The following is a 16916-nucleotide window of genomic DNA, read 5'->3' as shown; positions in this document are numbered from 1 at the left end:
TGAGAAAAAATAGGTTGCAATAGGAAGGTACGTCTATTATCTACAGATAGCTTTGGCTGTTACATTTTCTTTTTTGAGTATGAAATAACCCATAAGGCATTAAAAGCACAAGAGAATCCAGCCAAAGCAGAGCCCCAAGAGCTCCACCCACGCCCCTCCAAAAAGGGAGACAACTTTGAAAAACATGCTGAAGAACTGCTTAGAAAGAAGAAAATTAACAAGACAGAGCCCCAGAAAGCAACAAAAGACTCAAGTTTAAAGAAGAGTCTGGTCAACTGCAGCAAACATTACTGACAAGTCAAGAAGAATGAGGATAGACTACTGTTTCTGAGATCTTGTCATGAGGGAGTCTGGTGAGAGCTGTTGCAGTTGCAAGCAAGGAACAGAAGCCAAAGTGTAGGAGTTCTAGAAGGGAATCACAGAAGAGGGTCTCCAGACAGTAATTATAAACAGCGCCTTCAATGAGCTTAGGAATGAAGAAGAGATAGGCGATGAGATATGATATGAAGAACCAAGTAGGGTCAAAGGTGCAATTTTTAAGAGACAAATGCTCGCTTATATTGCAGTGGAAAAGAGCCAGAGAACAGTGAGAGGTTAAGAAAGAGAATAAGGGAGGGGAGAAATAAAAGGAAGAACAGAACATGGGTCACTGGGGCAAGTGGAAGGGCTACAGATGGCAAGTAGACAAGAAACTCCTGCTGCTCTGACAGTGGAGAAAGAGGAAGGATTAGGGGAGGGGAGGGAGAAGAGAGTGACAGAAGGAAGAGCATACTGTATCTATTTTTCCTTAGGAGAAAAAGCAAGATCCTATGTGAAGAAAAGCAGCAGAGGGAAAAAGCGGGAAGAGTTTGAGCAATGAGTTACAGAGGCAACTGGGATTTAATTTGGGGATTCAATTAAGTTGGAGAATACAGCTGTCTTCTAAAAAGAAGGCAGGACTGAAAGAAAAAAAGACTTTGTAATGAAAAAGACTGTCTTGGTCTCAGGATATTCACCAGAGACACTCCACAGTATGAGAGCAGAAGCAGATATCTGTGAGTTCACAAAGCAGACTCTGCAATGGAAGTGAAGTGCTTAATTCTAAGTATGTGCTTAAATCTTTGCTGAATCAAGGCCAGGCATTTTGGTAGCTTAACTACATCTTTAGCATGCAATCAAGAAAAGAGCCCATCCAACCAGAGGTGGAAAAAAGGACCTGCAATAAGTGCAGGTATCTATACAGCTGCTTTAGGAACACACGGGTAAATGCTGTTTTGCTCACTCTGTGAGCAAAATTCTGTGAAATCAGAATTCCTCCCTTTAATAAAAAGTGATAAAAACAAGTTTTCTACTTGTTCCACCTGGCACAGTTTACCCACTGCCTTGCCTGTTCTACAGATTTCACTGCAGGTAGGTATCATTTGCTCTTCTCCTAAATTGTTTTCTGTGCATATAAAAACAATTAAAAAAATAAACCCCAACAACTTTACTGTGTAATATTTTGGACAAAAATGTTGAACAGCCTCTGGGGATGGGGAGGGAGAAGGAAGAGGAAGAGAGTGTTCAATTTCTTCCAGTAAGCCAAAACCAAATTGCAATGTTCCACAAATGGTATAGACAGTACAAGGTCCCCACAATCAGGTCACTAGGAATGGTGATAATCACCACACCAGCCAAATGACTGTGAAGAGCAAGATATAAAACCGCAAACAGGGTAAATGAGCAAACTTTTCATAACTGCAGTGTGTTAAAAGGCAAATGAATCCAAGCAGAAACTGAACCCCATGTTGTAATCAGCCCTTTGTCAGCTTGTTTCAGCAAGAGTTCCAGAGCCAGATCCACAGCTGCCACCACAGCTGGAAGCACAGAGCCTCCTGAGAAGCCAGTTGCAGACTCAGATGCTGCTGTTTCCTGTTTATTATTATAGTGTAAGTTCACATATAATTTACCATGTTCACTGCAGATGTATTTATTTTTATTGGATGTTCGTGCTAAAATGTATATGCCTATCATTTGGTGAATTCATAATTGATTGATACATTCTCTCTTTGCAAAGGAAGCCATTCGTTAAAAACAGGCAATCTTTACTGTAAGGAGAGGGGAAATACAGAGAAGAGAAGAGGGAAAGGAGATTCTTCCAGAAAGAGAATCTCCAAGCCAAACCCAAAACATGTAAATAAGTTCAGGATTTGTTTTTCCACAGTTGATTTAAAAAAAAAAAGAAACAACCTCTCCATGTATTTAGTGCCCAGTTGCAAGTAATATATATGCTATTCAAAGTGAATCCTATAGTAATAATATTTGCTATTATTTTTAGAATGCCCAGAAAACACTGTTAAATTGTGAACTGTTCTACAAAATAACAACTCTAAAAACAGAACAAAACTATTACTATAACGAAGGGCCACTTAACTTTTAATAACTATATCGCATTATCCATGGAGCAATCAGTAACAGACTAGCAAACACATTGTACTGTTATCTTATAATTTCATCTAACATTTCAAGTCTGATTTTACACTACCCTTTAAAAAGAAACATGGATCATTTTTACTTCCCACAGGTATCCCTCTTCTTTTTTTTTTTTTTTAAAAAAAAAGCAGCTCTTCTGGCCTACTAATAATATTTTCTATCTGCAGGCACAAAAAATAGGTAAAAAGTTATTATAAAGTTATTCCTAAGGAAAATAGTGCAATCATCCAGTACAACAGCGTTAGTACAATGGCTCCTACATCGTTTTCTTAACCTGTCGCCAGTACAGAGAAATGCTGATCGACAGCCGGCTAAACATGAGCCAGCAGTGTGCCCAGGTGGCCAAGAAGGCCAATGGCATCCTGGCCTCTATTAGGAATAGTGTAGCCAGCCGGTCTAGGGAAGTGATCGTCCCTCTGTACTCGGCACTGGTGAGGCCGCACCTTGAGTACTGTGTTCAGTTCGGGGCCCCGCACTTCAAGAAAGATGTTGAGGTGTTGGAGCGAGTCCAGAGGAGGGCGACCAAGCTGGTGAAGGGTCTGGAGGGTATGTCCTACGAGGAACGGCTGAGGGAGCTGGGGTTGTTTAGCCTGGAGAAGAGGAGGCTCAGAGGTGACCTTATTGCAGTCTACAACTACCTGAAGGGAGGTTGTAGTGAAGTGGGAGTTGGCCTCTTCTCCCGGGCAACTAGCGATAGGACAAGAGGGCACAGCCTCAAGCTTCGCCAGGGGAGGTTCAGGTTGGACATCAGGAAGAATTTCTTTACAGAAAGGGTTATTAGGCATTGGAATGGGCTGCCCAGGGAGGTGGTGGAGGCACCATCTCTGGATGTGTTTAAGAAAAGACTGGACATGGCACTCAGTGCCATGGTCTAGTTGACAGGGTGGTGTAGGGGCAACGGTTGGACTAGATGATCCATGAGGTCTCTTCCAACCTGGTTGATTCTGTGATTCTGTGATTCTGTGAAATGCATCAAGTCTCCACATCCTAGGAATGTCCAGCTTCTCAAACTTCTCCAGGAGGCTGTGACCAGCTGGCTTAATACTGTGTAACCCTGTAGATTTGTTTGCCATTCGCATACTAAAATATGTTGCTTCCAAGTCTACTAAACGTTCATTTCCTCTTTGTTGTTCCCATAATCTCAAATATAAGCTCACTTATAGTGACATGAAGGTGTTAAGTTGGTTTTACTATCTAAAGAAGTGATAATGGTATAAATCACCCTATTATCAATATAATTGTGACTGTGCTAAACTACACAGTGTAGCCTAAAAATGGGTGTTTAAAGCAATGCAAAAAAATGTCTACTCCAGCCCTAACTATTCCCAAATATCAGAAAATATGAGTTCAAAGTTTCTGCCTGTATTTGTAAAACATACGCAGCTTTAAACTGCACTGATTTGTGCAAAGCTGAACTGTTGGAGTTTATCTCATGGTACTTCTAATTAGGTATATAAAATACAGTATTGTAAGGTTATCCAAATATCTTGAATTACGGTATTTAAGATGAACTGTAATAAAAGAAAAAAAGAGCATTATTGAACTGAATTATAAAGATCAGATTGTCCTGATAATCAGAAGTTTCAGATAATCAGGATGTTTCTTTATAAACAAAACAGACTTCATTATTAATTTCCAGAATTACTTGTTATAAAGTAGATTAAAACAAAACTGATGTGTTCTTCCACATTTGTTTTTTTTTTTTTTCAAAATAAATTCAAATATTACTAGCACAAGATCAGGATAACTAAAATGAATTCTTTCTCTTTAAGTTTCCACTATTTTGTGTCTTACCTTGTATATTAACATCAAAGTAAACCAATAATTATTTCCTATAATCAACATATATTTTGTAAGCTGTAAAATTTATTATAACATAATATAAAAGGTAATAATAATAATACTGCATACAATAGTTTGGTGTCTATTTGTCACAGCAAAAAAAAAAAAAAGCTATATTTCAAGTATATCAACAAGTATTTGAATTCTGTACAAACACAGATGTAAGCTAAATATTGATACATTTAGATATGCTTTTATGTATTGCGAACTTCACCATACTGGTCATTCTTAAAAGACATAAGACTATAAACAAAGGAATTACATACACCAGTTCAGAATTAATGTGTGATTACATATGCTTTAATTTACGAAGCAGCAGCTTTGTAAGGAAATGCTTCTGGAGTTATTTTACAGCAAACATTTGCATCTGTTTTTCTAACACTGGCCCTCTAAACATTTGCATACACACTCACATTTGCACATGCAAATAGTCCAAATGGCCTCAAAAGAGCTCTTCACGTAAAAATTTTTCAGGACTGGGACATTAATACAGCTTTTAATTGCCAGTCATGGAGAAGTGGTTTTTAGTAGAGAAAAAAAAATACAACCTTTCAGCTTTTATATACCGTGTTAATTTTTATTAGGACTGAGACAGTCCTATACAGGACTGAAAGTTTCGGAGGGAGATAGTCTAACTTTCTTTCACTGTCATAGGACACAAAGTAGGTAGTGAAGTACCATTTGTGGAAAAGGGCAAAACACAAGTCCTTCCTTCCTTATTGTTCTATTGTACTAATTGCAATTTATTTCTGTGTCTTTTTAAATTTTGGAACACATTAATTTGGAAGAATCTAGCTTAATCAGAATTTACTCAACATTTTTGTCATATGTACATTAAAAATACATTTAAATTAAAACACACTCCAAGTGACTGCTTGCAATTACCATTTGCCACAGTTTTTCATCAGTCCTGGCTGTTAGGCTTCATTTTTAATCACTGAAAAAGATGTGATATTTTCAATAGTACCTGAATTATGCATTAAAAGATGCAGTTCTAAAACAAGCAGTATTTTGTGTCATTTCACATGCAAAATATGCATAGTAGTAATTAGCTGACCACACAGTTTATAACTGATTTGGCTCATTGTCTTCACAAATGTGACCCAAATGTTATTGTAAAGTTTTTATGCATGTACAAAAAAATAAAAATAAAAACCCCTTTATGATGCTAATAAATAGTCTAACTTCTAAGACCATATGCAAGATTTCAATTCTTCATAAATATTTGAACTAATTTAGTAAACATTTAGAAAACTGTGTACTGTGCTACAGATTTTAAATGTGACAGCTGACAACATAAATTTTCTGGATGATGATCGAGTCAATGTTAGTGCAGCTGTGGCAACAGTAAGACATGCAAAAGCTTAAAGTTTAGTTTCAACTGTTTGAGTGCATTTCTCATAAGGTTCAAGAATTGCCAATGATTTATGCTCACTACATAAATTCTAAATTGCCAGTAAAAATAGGAAATAAAATTTGAACCCCTTAAAATTATTTTTGGAAGTATTTTTCAACTGCACAAATAAGAAGTTAGGGCAAGGCACTAAATTATCCATTTCCTGCAAATAAATAACACTTTAAACAATAATAGTGCTTTAGAAAGGAAACAATCTCTATATTGAAATTAATATAAATACAATTTATGCATATTAATATTTTTATTACTTAAGTAATTCAAGCAAAATATTTAGCCTACAAAATTTATATTAGAAGCCAAAATGTGCAGTCCTGGGAGCTTGCTTGAGTAAAGGCTGCAGGTTTCGGCCATGGTTCTCTAAAAGCAGCCGATCTCTAAAAGGGTGATTAAAATCAAAACGTCGATTTTCAGTGCACAGGGTACAAATCTTTGTCCATATAGTTCACAGCTTCATTTTGTGTTACCTTGCAGCACAAAGCCTATTAACACATTTCTCATATCTATTGTAATTTACAGAAATTACAAAGCGCTAATCCTTAGCCTATGCACAGGTAGGATGGGATTCATCTGTTCTAACTTCTGATATCAAAGACAATCATCTACAGCTTATGCCTTAGGCCATCTATAGGATGACTAACATAGGATAGGACCCAAGCTCCTTTGCAGCCAAAAGGAGGATCATTCAGAGAGTGGTTCATCTTATCCTAAGGCAGGTACTTTAAAAAGCACATACAATAAATCATAGCCTGAAGGCTGCCTATTTCCCTCTAGTAACTACAAGCAGATTTAGGATGACAAGCTCAGACTTATTGTGTGGTCATGCTCAGACTTGCCTCATATTATAACAATAGTTGAAAGCAATATATAATTACTTTCAGTAAATAGAAGCCACACAACAAAATAAAACCTGAAACTAATCTTCTCCTTGAAATTAAACAACAACCAGTCAAACCGTGAGCACCAATGCTAAATACTGAATGTCAACTGATGAATTATGTAACATCCCATCCTTTTGTTTCCAAAACGCTGGGTTTGAGGTCATTCAACGGAAACTCCCAGATTTTAACTTCTCAAACTGTTTCTGCCCCTGCATGACTTGTCTATGTGATACTTACAGAGCAGGCTATAAAGCATAAAGAACACGTCACAAAAAACAACTTGCCACAAAGCCTTGACTGTCTCAGCATTTAGAGAATTTTGCATGGAATTGGGATATAAAAATGCCACTTAGTTTATCTGTCACTAAAAACTGCTTCTTTAGTAGCAGCTAAATATGGGATCATAACTCAAGGTCATCAGTTGCAGGCTTTGATAGCTAATTCTTTTTTGATCTCTAGGAAAAAGTCACCTTGACTGCACTGAATACTTCTATGAAATCTCTGTTTAAGTTTTACTTTCTGATTATCTTTTCAATGCCTTTTTTCATCAAGGAAGAGAAGCCCTGTGTTTTATATCATTCAATACAATGTAAAACTCCACAAGTCTTCTAAATGTACTGCAATATTTGGGAACTAGGGAACTACTTCCACTCAAGTCCTAATGAATTCCCTCTAGTAGTGCAGGCTTTGATTGGGTGTTAGTACCAGAGAAAATTATGGTTCAGTCTTCTAGAATTAAGTCGGAAATGACTACCTGCTTCCATAATCTTCCCCATCATAAGCAGTTGAAATGTCGTAAACAAGTTTATTTACTTTCTGGATTTGGCATTCAAAACTGATGCTTCTTCATTACGGGTATTTTTTCATTTTTTAACTAATTAAAAGTTTTAAGTCCACCTTCTAGAGCTTTGTTCAACTGCTAAGAGATCTACCATTAAAAAAAAAGTCCTTCTGAATTCTGCATTTCTATGTTCATGTTCCTGCTATTATTTTTCTGGTCAGAATTCTACTCAACAAAGACAGTACACTGGAGCTTAAAAGAAAGTACTGAGGCAGATGGACATCAAACAATCCTTTTTTTTTTAATTATTTCTAAGCAATCATTCCGTCTCAATGCTTCCTACAGATTCCCATAACTCTGCAACCCACGCGGAGTGCATCTGAACGAGTATCCTGGGCTGCATCAAAAGCAACGTGGCCAGCAGGTCGAGGCAGGTGATTCTGCCCTTTTACTCTGCTCTCGTGAGACCCCACCTGGAGTACTGCGTCCAGCTCTGGGGCCCCCAACATAAGAAGGACATAGAGCTGTTGGAGTGAGTCCAGAGGAGGGCCACGAAGATGATCAGAGGGCTGGAGCACCTCTCCTATGAAGACAGGCTGAGAGAGTTGGGGCTCTTCAGCCTGGAAAACAGAAGGCTCCGGGGAGACCTTAGAGCAGCCTTCCAGTACCTGAGGGGGGCCTACAGGAACGCTGGAGAGGGGCTTTTTACAAGGGCATGTAGTGACAGGACAAGGGGGAATGGTTTTAAACTGAAAGAGGGTAGATTTAGATTAGATATGAGGAAGAAATTCTTTACTGTGAGGGTAGTGAGACACTGGCACAGGTTGCCCAGAGAAGTTGTGGATGCCCCCTCCCTGGCAGTGTTCAAGGCCAGGTTGGATAGGGCTTTGAGCAACCTGGTCTAGTGGAAGGTGTCCCTGCCCATGGCAGGGGGGGTTGGAACTAGATGATCTTTAAGGTCCCTTCCAACCCAAACCATCTATCATTCTATGTTTCTATGAACATGCAGGAATAAGACTCAATGTATCACAATACTTGGTAATTATTCTCTTGAAAACATATTTGTCTAGACTCTAATCCATAGCAACATTTTATTTCTCATTAAATACTATTTTGCCTCCTCAAAATGTCCCTAGGAGGGGTTTTTTTCAACGTGCACTCAAAGTCCAAACAGATTGTGTTAACCAGTTCTCTTTTATCTTCTAACTTATCAGAATGTTCAAAACTTTCTTTTCAGTATCTTCATATACTGAAATCCATGTTCAATGGATGTTTTAGATACTCAGAATTATTACCTCAGTTAGGTTTTTTTTTGTTATGAAATAAGGTTCCATATTCTGCAATTCAGATTCTCAGCAGATTTTTAGCAGGTTAGCTACTTTATTATAGAGTTATATTAGATCCACCTGGACAAATACCAGACTGTCCTCTCCTAAAATTTTTAATTTGTTGAAGTGTAACATTAGTCCAGCATCTTATCTCCTAATGCCTCAACCTCTAGTTTTCACCAGATAATTTAGTTCCCAACTAATATCCTGTGATGAAGATAGCTGTAACACAAACATAAATGTAGTTTCTCTTCAATATACTTATCCTCTCTAACTGGATTCTCATCTTGGTTATAATCCCACAAATGGAATGATTCTGTCAATGGCTTCCTACTTCTTAATGATTCACTTTTCTTAGACCTGTAAGCCTAAGGAAGAAAGCTATAGCTGGAGTGAACTTACATCATTTTCATTCACAAGTTCGAATCTGTTCACTTTGTACCACATCTGATATTAAGCAGTCCACTGTTGAAGCCCTGTGTAACATACTGCACCTGGCACAACAGACTCAATAAAATTGTCCTGCATGTACTGTTTGAAGTTTGCCTAGGTTTGCATGCTGTGAAATTACAGGTCTTTGTATTGGATGCACAAAGTAAGCACTTTTAAAACATAATCTGATTGTATTTTCTCTGAGTTCAATTATCTCATTTCTCATTATCTCATTTCTTTTCATCTTTGTACTGCTGGTTTTTGTTCGCTTCGTTACCTGCCTCCTGATACCCATCTCTTTGTATCTCCTTGCTTTGTTTTCCTTCTTTTTATTCTTAATTATTATATTAATTATTATAATATTCTTTTTTGTGCTCTGATTCTGTTTGACAATTTTTTGCCTCTTCTTCCTCTCTGTACATGCTGCTTTCTCATCCTGCTGCTTTCTCTTTTTTTTCTGCCGTGTGCAGAAAAAACCCTGCCACACACACTTCATCAAATAGTAGACAATAAACGCATGGGAATGTTGTAGAATCCTATCATGGGAACAGTGTGTTTCCATCACATCACTGTATCAGTGCCAGAATAACTGCTACCGGTGTATTACATACACTCTGTGGAAAAAAAAGCAGCAGGATGCCACTTCTTAAGCATGTGAAAACTAGTGCACAGAAGATAAGTTAACATTTTAAGCTCCAACATCAATCTAGATTACACCACAGGGGCTTCTTCATCACCTGCAGTTTACATCTTCTGGACCAGTTGCAAAGTCCATCTGTTGACACCCGTAGCTATCCAAAAACATATACAATGCATAAGCTTTGAGCATCCCCTAGATGGCTGGTTGCCTCTATTGTGCCATTTGGTTGAATTTTGTTAGTGAAATACAGGAAAATGAAACAGAAAATATTTCCTGACATGCCTAGACATCTGAGAAAACCAGAAAACAAAAGTTTAGTGTAAAAATGTTCACCAGTGCCTAAGGTTTGTTGCCATACACATGCCGTCTTTTCTGAATTGACTGCCTGTTCCCTTATCCACACCTATCTGGGACCTAACATTCAGGCATCCCTGAGCTTAATCCTCCTGGAGAACACAAATTGCTAGTTACGTTCTCAGCTCAGAATTTCGTTCCAGAAAAACGTGGCAAACAGTGGTGGTAGAGACCTTTTAAACAAACAGACCTCTTATAAGAGAATGATCAGGAAGGCAAACCCTGACTCTACCTGACAGATTAGCAGCAGGTAGACTCTTTAAACTCTGGTACAAGTTATTGTTTCTTAGTACAGTGAAAGTTCTTACTTCTCTATTCAGTGATTTTCCATCTGAAACATATAACCATGCTGGGGAATAAGGACCCAAGCATTTATGAGCTGTCCTTGGTTGGACGTGTGTTAAAATCCCTGGGCTGGACAAGATGACCTCCAGAGGTCCCTCTCAACCTAAACCATCCTGTGATCCTCTGAGGCTGAGGTATAACTAGAAGTCAGATCTCCCTTTCTCAAAGCAAATGCTCAAATTACCACACTACTGTGCAAAAAGTGAGCAGTAGCATTACCTCATCACTATTTCTGGCGAAAAGAGAGATCCCAGTATTTATTCTCAGACAGGTTTTCAAGCACTCAGTCTCTGACATATCTACCTCTATCTATTTTCAAGTCTAGGTATTTTCTGAGCATGATGTAGTTTGTATTACTAGTAATCTTCAATGAATCTCACCGTTGAGTTTCTCCTTGAACCTATGTAAGCCTTTTTGCATTCACAAGGACTTTCACAAATAATCTTAGATAAGTAGCTCTGTGTAATGCAAAAGAAAATGGAAAAGAAAAATAAAGACTGTTCAAGGGCAAGTACCCTTCAGGATTATTTCACATTTAAAAGAAGGTACTCTAGAGAAAGATACATACTGCACAATTACAGAGTTTCATGCACTAGAGACTCCAAACACTTCAATGCCTGGAGTTTTCAGAATAACTTATATCAAGAATATTTTTTTTATTAGGAGTAAATTTGTTCTATCACTTTTATACCTTGATTTTACAGTGTATGAAGTGATATATTATCAATACTATAATAAAATAAAAGTATGCAGGGTATTTTTTAACGTGCAGGCAACAGTGTTATGAGTTCTCAGCAGCACAAAATAAATTTTATTCTGTCATCTGTGATGATAAAATTAATTTTGGTTAATAAAATGGGTATGTTTATACACACAGCTTATTTTTTTTCAATTTCCAGAGAAAACTAGTCACCATTAGCAGTTTCAAAACATAGAGCAAAATTACTAAATATATTCAATCTTAAAAAAAAAAATCACAGTAAAGACTATAATTTCAATTCATCTAAAATGTAAAAATTTGGTCGTATACTTTTCTACTGATACAAAAAAAACCCTGCAGCAGTGACTCCAATAACTCTGTATTACTTAAGAATCTTTATATTTACCCACGCACTGGAATATTCATATTCCTTGCAGATTTAGCAACTTCTTCAAATTTTTCTATGCTTTCTTCAATTGAACAATTAATATTCATTTTGCTAAAAGATTCAGATGCTGCACCAAATACTGAAACTTCTGTAGCCCCTGCTGCAATCTGAAAAATACATTTCAATAAAACAGAATCATAACACTATATTAAAAGATTAGATTAAGCTTTTAATTCTGTACAACATTCTAGAATTTTAAAATACATTATAAGTATCCATATCTAAAATATAAGTTTAATTTCATTTTTTTTAAATCTATTGTATAAAAACAGATCGAATCAAACTGTGAGTTCATTCACTATGGCATATTTCCTTCCTCTTCTTAGCAATTAGGTAAACATATTTTTAAAGTGATAAATGATAAAGGTATTAAGATGCAGGAAATCATATGAACCAACTATGAAAATAACCATGATTGATGCTTATATTCATTTTTCAGAAAAGGAAAAGATCATATAACAATTCTGAAATATCCATCCTCTGTACAAAGCCTGTTCCTCATGAACGCCAGGAAGTCATTCTCATGCTTAGGAAACCTCTGTGCCTGCACGTGCCTAGAGCAGCAACAACAACCAACAGGGATTTCCTTGTTGGAGCCAGCTCCAGGATCAAGGGCTCCATTGGTCTTGGTGTCATAGTCAATATAGGTAATATGGAAAAAGTGTATGTGAAAGGCTGCTGAGAAAAAGTCTCAGAGCAAATACCAGTCTAGAAAATGTGTAAATGTGGTGACTTCACTGAAAGGGCAATTAGCCTGAGCTTGTACTCAGTACCTCAGTACTCAGTAAATCAACTAACATGAGGCAAACTAGAAGGCTGAAAGCCAAATGATAGGAGAAGAAAACATTTAAGCTTAGGAGAATAGCTAATTAATTAATTCTCACTCTCCTATGAGAATACTACTCCTGTTCTACGAAAAGGAATTGAGCTTTTGCCTCTTCTCTCTGCTCCTGCAGGATAATGTCTAAGCTTCAGCAACCCTTACAGGAACAAATATCCTTTCAAATGGAGGGAAGAAAAAAAAAATAGCAGCAAGAAAGAACACAGCAATAACCTAGAACTATTTTTGCATTGTTTTCCTTTCATTATATCACTAAATATGGTATAGAGATATGGATTTAATTCAACTCATACAAGCTACCATTGCAGACAAAGTTGTGGCACTATAAATCTGACAATTGATAGTTAACTCGCCTATGTACAGGATTCTGTTTTAACAGAAATTTCATATGCAGCAGAGAAACTGAATGATAGATTACACCACAAATGTCCATCAAGCAGTATGCCTTCCAAATACGGCTTGTCTTATACCAAGACAAAAGCATAGAAGCATGAAAAATTTTCAGAAAACAAAAAAGTGTAAAGATTTGACTATCAATGTGTGTGTTTTAAGATCGAACTGCTCCATTTTTGAAATTCCAAATACTTTGAGTCTATAATTTGAAATATTTGTTTTGTATGAACTGAAACAATTTAAACTTCACACCTACCCAAATGAAATGCAGAATTTAAGAAATCTAATACATTCCTACAAAGCATTTTCATTTAATTGACTCTTTCCTCATTCTTCACTGCTTTCCAATAAGAAGATACTCTTCAGAAATTTTTTTAGGGCCAACAACTCAAAGAAGAAGGAACTGTCTCTTCATATACAAGCATCATTTATAGGAACTTGCAAAAACTGTTTGATCAATACTTCCATTAAAATGTGAATATATAGAGCTTAACATCACCCTGTGAATTTAGCCATTTTTCACAACAAAAAAATGAGAGTTTTTAATTAAAAAAAACTTAGCTTAGTTCTAACAGGACAGGTTATATGACATTAAATAGCTAGTTTATAGTACTGAACTGAAAGTGTCTGAAACATGAAAGAGGTAATTGTGGACATCTTCTACGAAGGCACTTACAGCAGAATGAAAACCTTGAAGATTAGGCGTGAGAACGGGGTATTGGACTCCAGGATGCCGCTCAATGCCCCTCATAACTTCTTTGTGATCTGCCATCTAAAATATATAAATAACTTGTACTGATCAGCAGTTATTTTCTGATTTTATATAGTTAAGCAGAAATTGGCTTAGAGTGGTTTTGCCTTCATTAGGTATACAGTTTGTACAAAAAGTGTAACAACAAATGGGTTAAACTGATGTTTTTACAAGCACTCTGTTTTTGGGATTTCTTAACTTTTGAGTATTTGTGTTGCAAGCTTTCCAGTTGTATATGAATATAAAATTAGGGCTAAGATTTCTATGGTGTTTCTGTTTGTGTGTATCTGTAAAAACATAACTTGCATCATAAATTGATAAACTTGTGATTATGCCGATCATCAACTGTTACTGCAACTTTAAACTTACCTCAATGGACTCAACAGGTAGTAATAACAGAACAACTGACATTTTAAAAACATGCAAATCTTGAAAACTTCAGCACGCTGATAAATGCAACTTCACAATCTTAAGCATAAGTGAACCTGAATTACTCAACACTGTAATCAGCATATTTGAAAAGACTGATCACAAGTCTATCCTTAAAAATACAGCAAAATCCAGTTCTCTGCTTAGTGTAACATTTTAATATACTTAGAATTTTCTTTCAAAAGAAGAAAATACTTCTTTATTTTAGCAAAAGTCAAAGACCATTACTTTATTCAAGCATTCGTTTTCCTTAGTCTCACAAAAGAAACTCTGCCTTTTTAAGATATTCTTATACTTTCCTCACTCAAGATTAAATATACTCCACATACTAATCAAGAAGATAAAAGACTTACTCATGTAATAAACTGTAGATTATTTAGAAAAACACATTTTCTTGAAGGAAGTGAAGGAAAAATGACTTGATTTTTTTAATGGTGTGCATGCCTGAAAACAATAGTTAATAAAACATATCCCTCATATTTCATGTCTTACAGATTTTGAGTTTTAAAAAATGAATAGTGTATTTTAAAGGCTTTTTAAATCAGTTCCCATAAAAGCAAATCTTCCGAGCAAACAATATTAAATTGGACTTCTGATTCTTTCCACGCTGATGAAAAGTCATTTGAGGAGCACCATTACTCCTTATTTTCAACAGATACTTTATTGATAGCTTTGCAGTACCACAATGCTAAATATGTGATTTTTAAATTATACCAGATTATTAAGTAACAATACTACTGGCAACCTGGAATCTTCCTGTCATTTGTTTCTACTATGAAAATGAATGGATTAAAAATATCAGAAAAATTCATGTATGCCTCCTCAACTGTAAGCCCAACAGGTATCTATAAGGAAGTGGATATAGGGTATGAAAAGTGTCTTATACCCAGACACAACTCATTTCCCATCAGGAAACAACAAGTGATGGCACAAAGCAACTTTTTGTAATTGCTTCTACATAAACTAAATCAGTGTGACCACCTAACATATCTGATAACCTCACAAGAAACCATTTGGTAATGCCTTATTTTTTTAAGAATAATTTTTCATTCCTTAATTTAATATAAATAGTATCTACATTTCCCAGGGCAAGGAAGAATGTTTGAAACCAAATGATTAATTAAATGGCAAATGCTGGAACTAATTCCACACTTTAAAATTATAGTCTGACTTAAAATATATTAGAAAACCAAAATGACACTTTTTCAACCAGTATAAAGCTGCCAGGTCCAAATAATATTATATGTATTACATTTGTGCCATTACTATTTTTCCTGTAAGTAAAATCCCATTTTAATACATATTGCATGTTATAACATTTTAAATTGTAACAAAATATTTCTTTTCCGAATTTCTTTAAAAATAAGCTTTCTAATGGTAGATATTTATAATTTTTGGCTGTTTAGGTTATAGGTGTGGGATCCTGTTTTATATGGCACCTTGCTACTGTGGAACTTTTTCTTTTAGCTTTTTTCAGTAAAAAAAATCTCTGCCAAAAAAAACAGTGGATGGGAAACCATAAAAGAGCTTTAAAATACTAAAGAAAGAAATAAGTGAATGAGTTTTCTAAACATAACCGTGAATTCTATTCCCATGACCTATGGAAAAAAAAAAGAAAGGAGCAAAGGAAAGACAAAGTCAAGACTGCACTCCCTATCAAAGCAACACAATCTTATCTTTTAAATAAAAAATATTTTAAACACAAATTAAGCTATTAAAATAAAGTATTCAGACATGAATTTAAGATAAGAAGAGATTGTTCATTTTTTCCAAAACTGACAAACCTGTGCTAAATTTGGTACTCTTAATGGCTCACAGGAAAAGGAAATAATTAAACAAGAAAGGAACAATTCCACCTTTGCTTTAGACTTTTCCTTCTAATATTTAAAAACCCCTATATTATTCTCTGTTGTTGTAGCTGCCAAAGTTTGATGGCACTTGGAAAAACTCAGGCTAGCTGCTTTTAACAGATACAATCTGAAAAGTCATTGCCCCTGCATTGCCACCAAAGAAATTCTGCGTTGTCGCTGTTCTCTTCCCCTTTCCTATTATCCTTCCTTTAGGCCCTTCCCTGGTGATCCTGGGAACACTGAAATAAATCAAGATAGTCCCTTAGAGAGTGCTGCACAGCCAGTTTGCTCTGCTAACTCATGACAAAGTATGATCATACCATGTTTTTCTCAGAGGAAAGACTGAAATACAGTCCAGGCCCAGGATGAACTCTTGGTTTAAAAAGGACAAACTTTCTATATATTTTAACAGAAGATGTGCAACAACGTTAAAAATTGAAGTATTTTCTCAAATCAATTAATTTCATGTTTTACTTTGTAAATAACTTCAGCTGACCTGAATAAAAACATAAATCTTGAAAACTGCGTAAATGGTCTCTGACAACATATTATTTCTGTTCCATTTTCTTCTATAATTATACAGGCTATACTACTGGAAAACTCCACTGCATGGAATGGCATTTAAATTGAAATAGTTCTGAATGGTGGTGGTTTTACATACCTGAGGCACCCATTTGGATGAAACGAAACTGGTCACTTCTATTGCAGGCAGGCCTGTTCTGGAAAGCCGGTTGATTAACTCAATTTTGATATCAGTTGGGACTATCACCTATGGACATGGAGATATACTATAGTAAAGTAAAGTATTTCATGTGGTAAGAAACTTTTGTAAGTTAAATGCTCTTAGCACATAATCAATACCTTTTTTTTAAATAATGAACTATACTCATACATTATACCATAACTATACTGTTTCCTGACAGTAGGAAGCTACTGCACAAGGAAAGCACTAGGCAGTGTACATGATCCTACTCCAATTTTTGTCCACCACAAAAGAATGAGGAAGCACTTCCATGTAATTTGTTATAGATCGAGC

The 16916-nt window shown here is 35.9% G+C and overlaps 1 protein-coding gene across 1 annotated transcript in view; it reads right to left on the bottom strand.

The window, feature by feature from the left end:
* Window positions 1–16916, bottom strand: part of HMGCLL1 (3-hydroxy-3-methylglutaryl-CoA lyase like 1) — an 88184-nt gene that overhangs the window by 47310 nt on the left and 23958 nt on the right. Inside the window, exons 3-5 of the mRNA XM_068407222.1 lie at window positions 16542–16649; window positions 13527–13622; window positions 11575–11723 (exon numbers count right to left, since the gene is read on the bottom strand). Coding sequence (XP_068263323.1) covers window positions 11575–11723; window positions 13527–13622; window positions 16542–16649 — 353 coding nt within the window. The remainder of the gene's footprint in view (window positions 1–11574; window positions 11724–13526; window positions 13623–16541; window positions 16650–16916) is intronic.

This window comes from Nyctibius grandis, chromosome 1 (genome assembly GCF_013368605.1).
Source record: "Nyctibius grandis isolate bNycGra1 chromosome 1, bNycGra1.pri, whole genome shotgun sequence".
Classification (NCBI taxonomy): Eukaryota; Metazoa; Chordata; class Aves; order Nyctibiiformes; family Nyctibiidae; genus Nyctibius; species Nyctibius grandis.
Note: the sequence above shows the minus strand (reverse complement) of the source record. Positions and strands in the feature narration are given on the sequence as shown.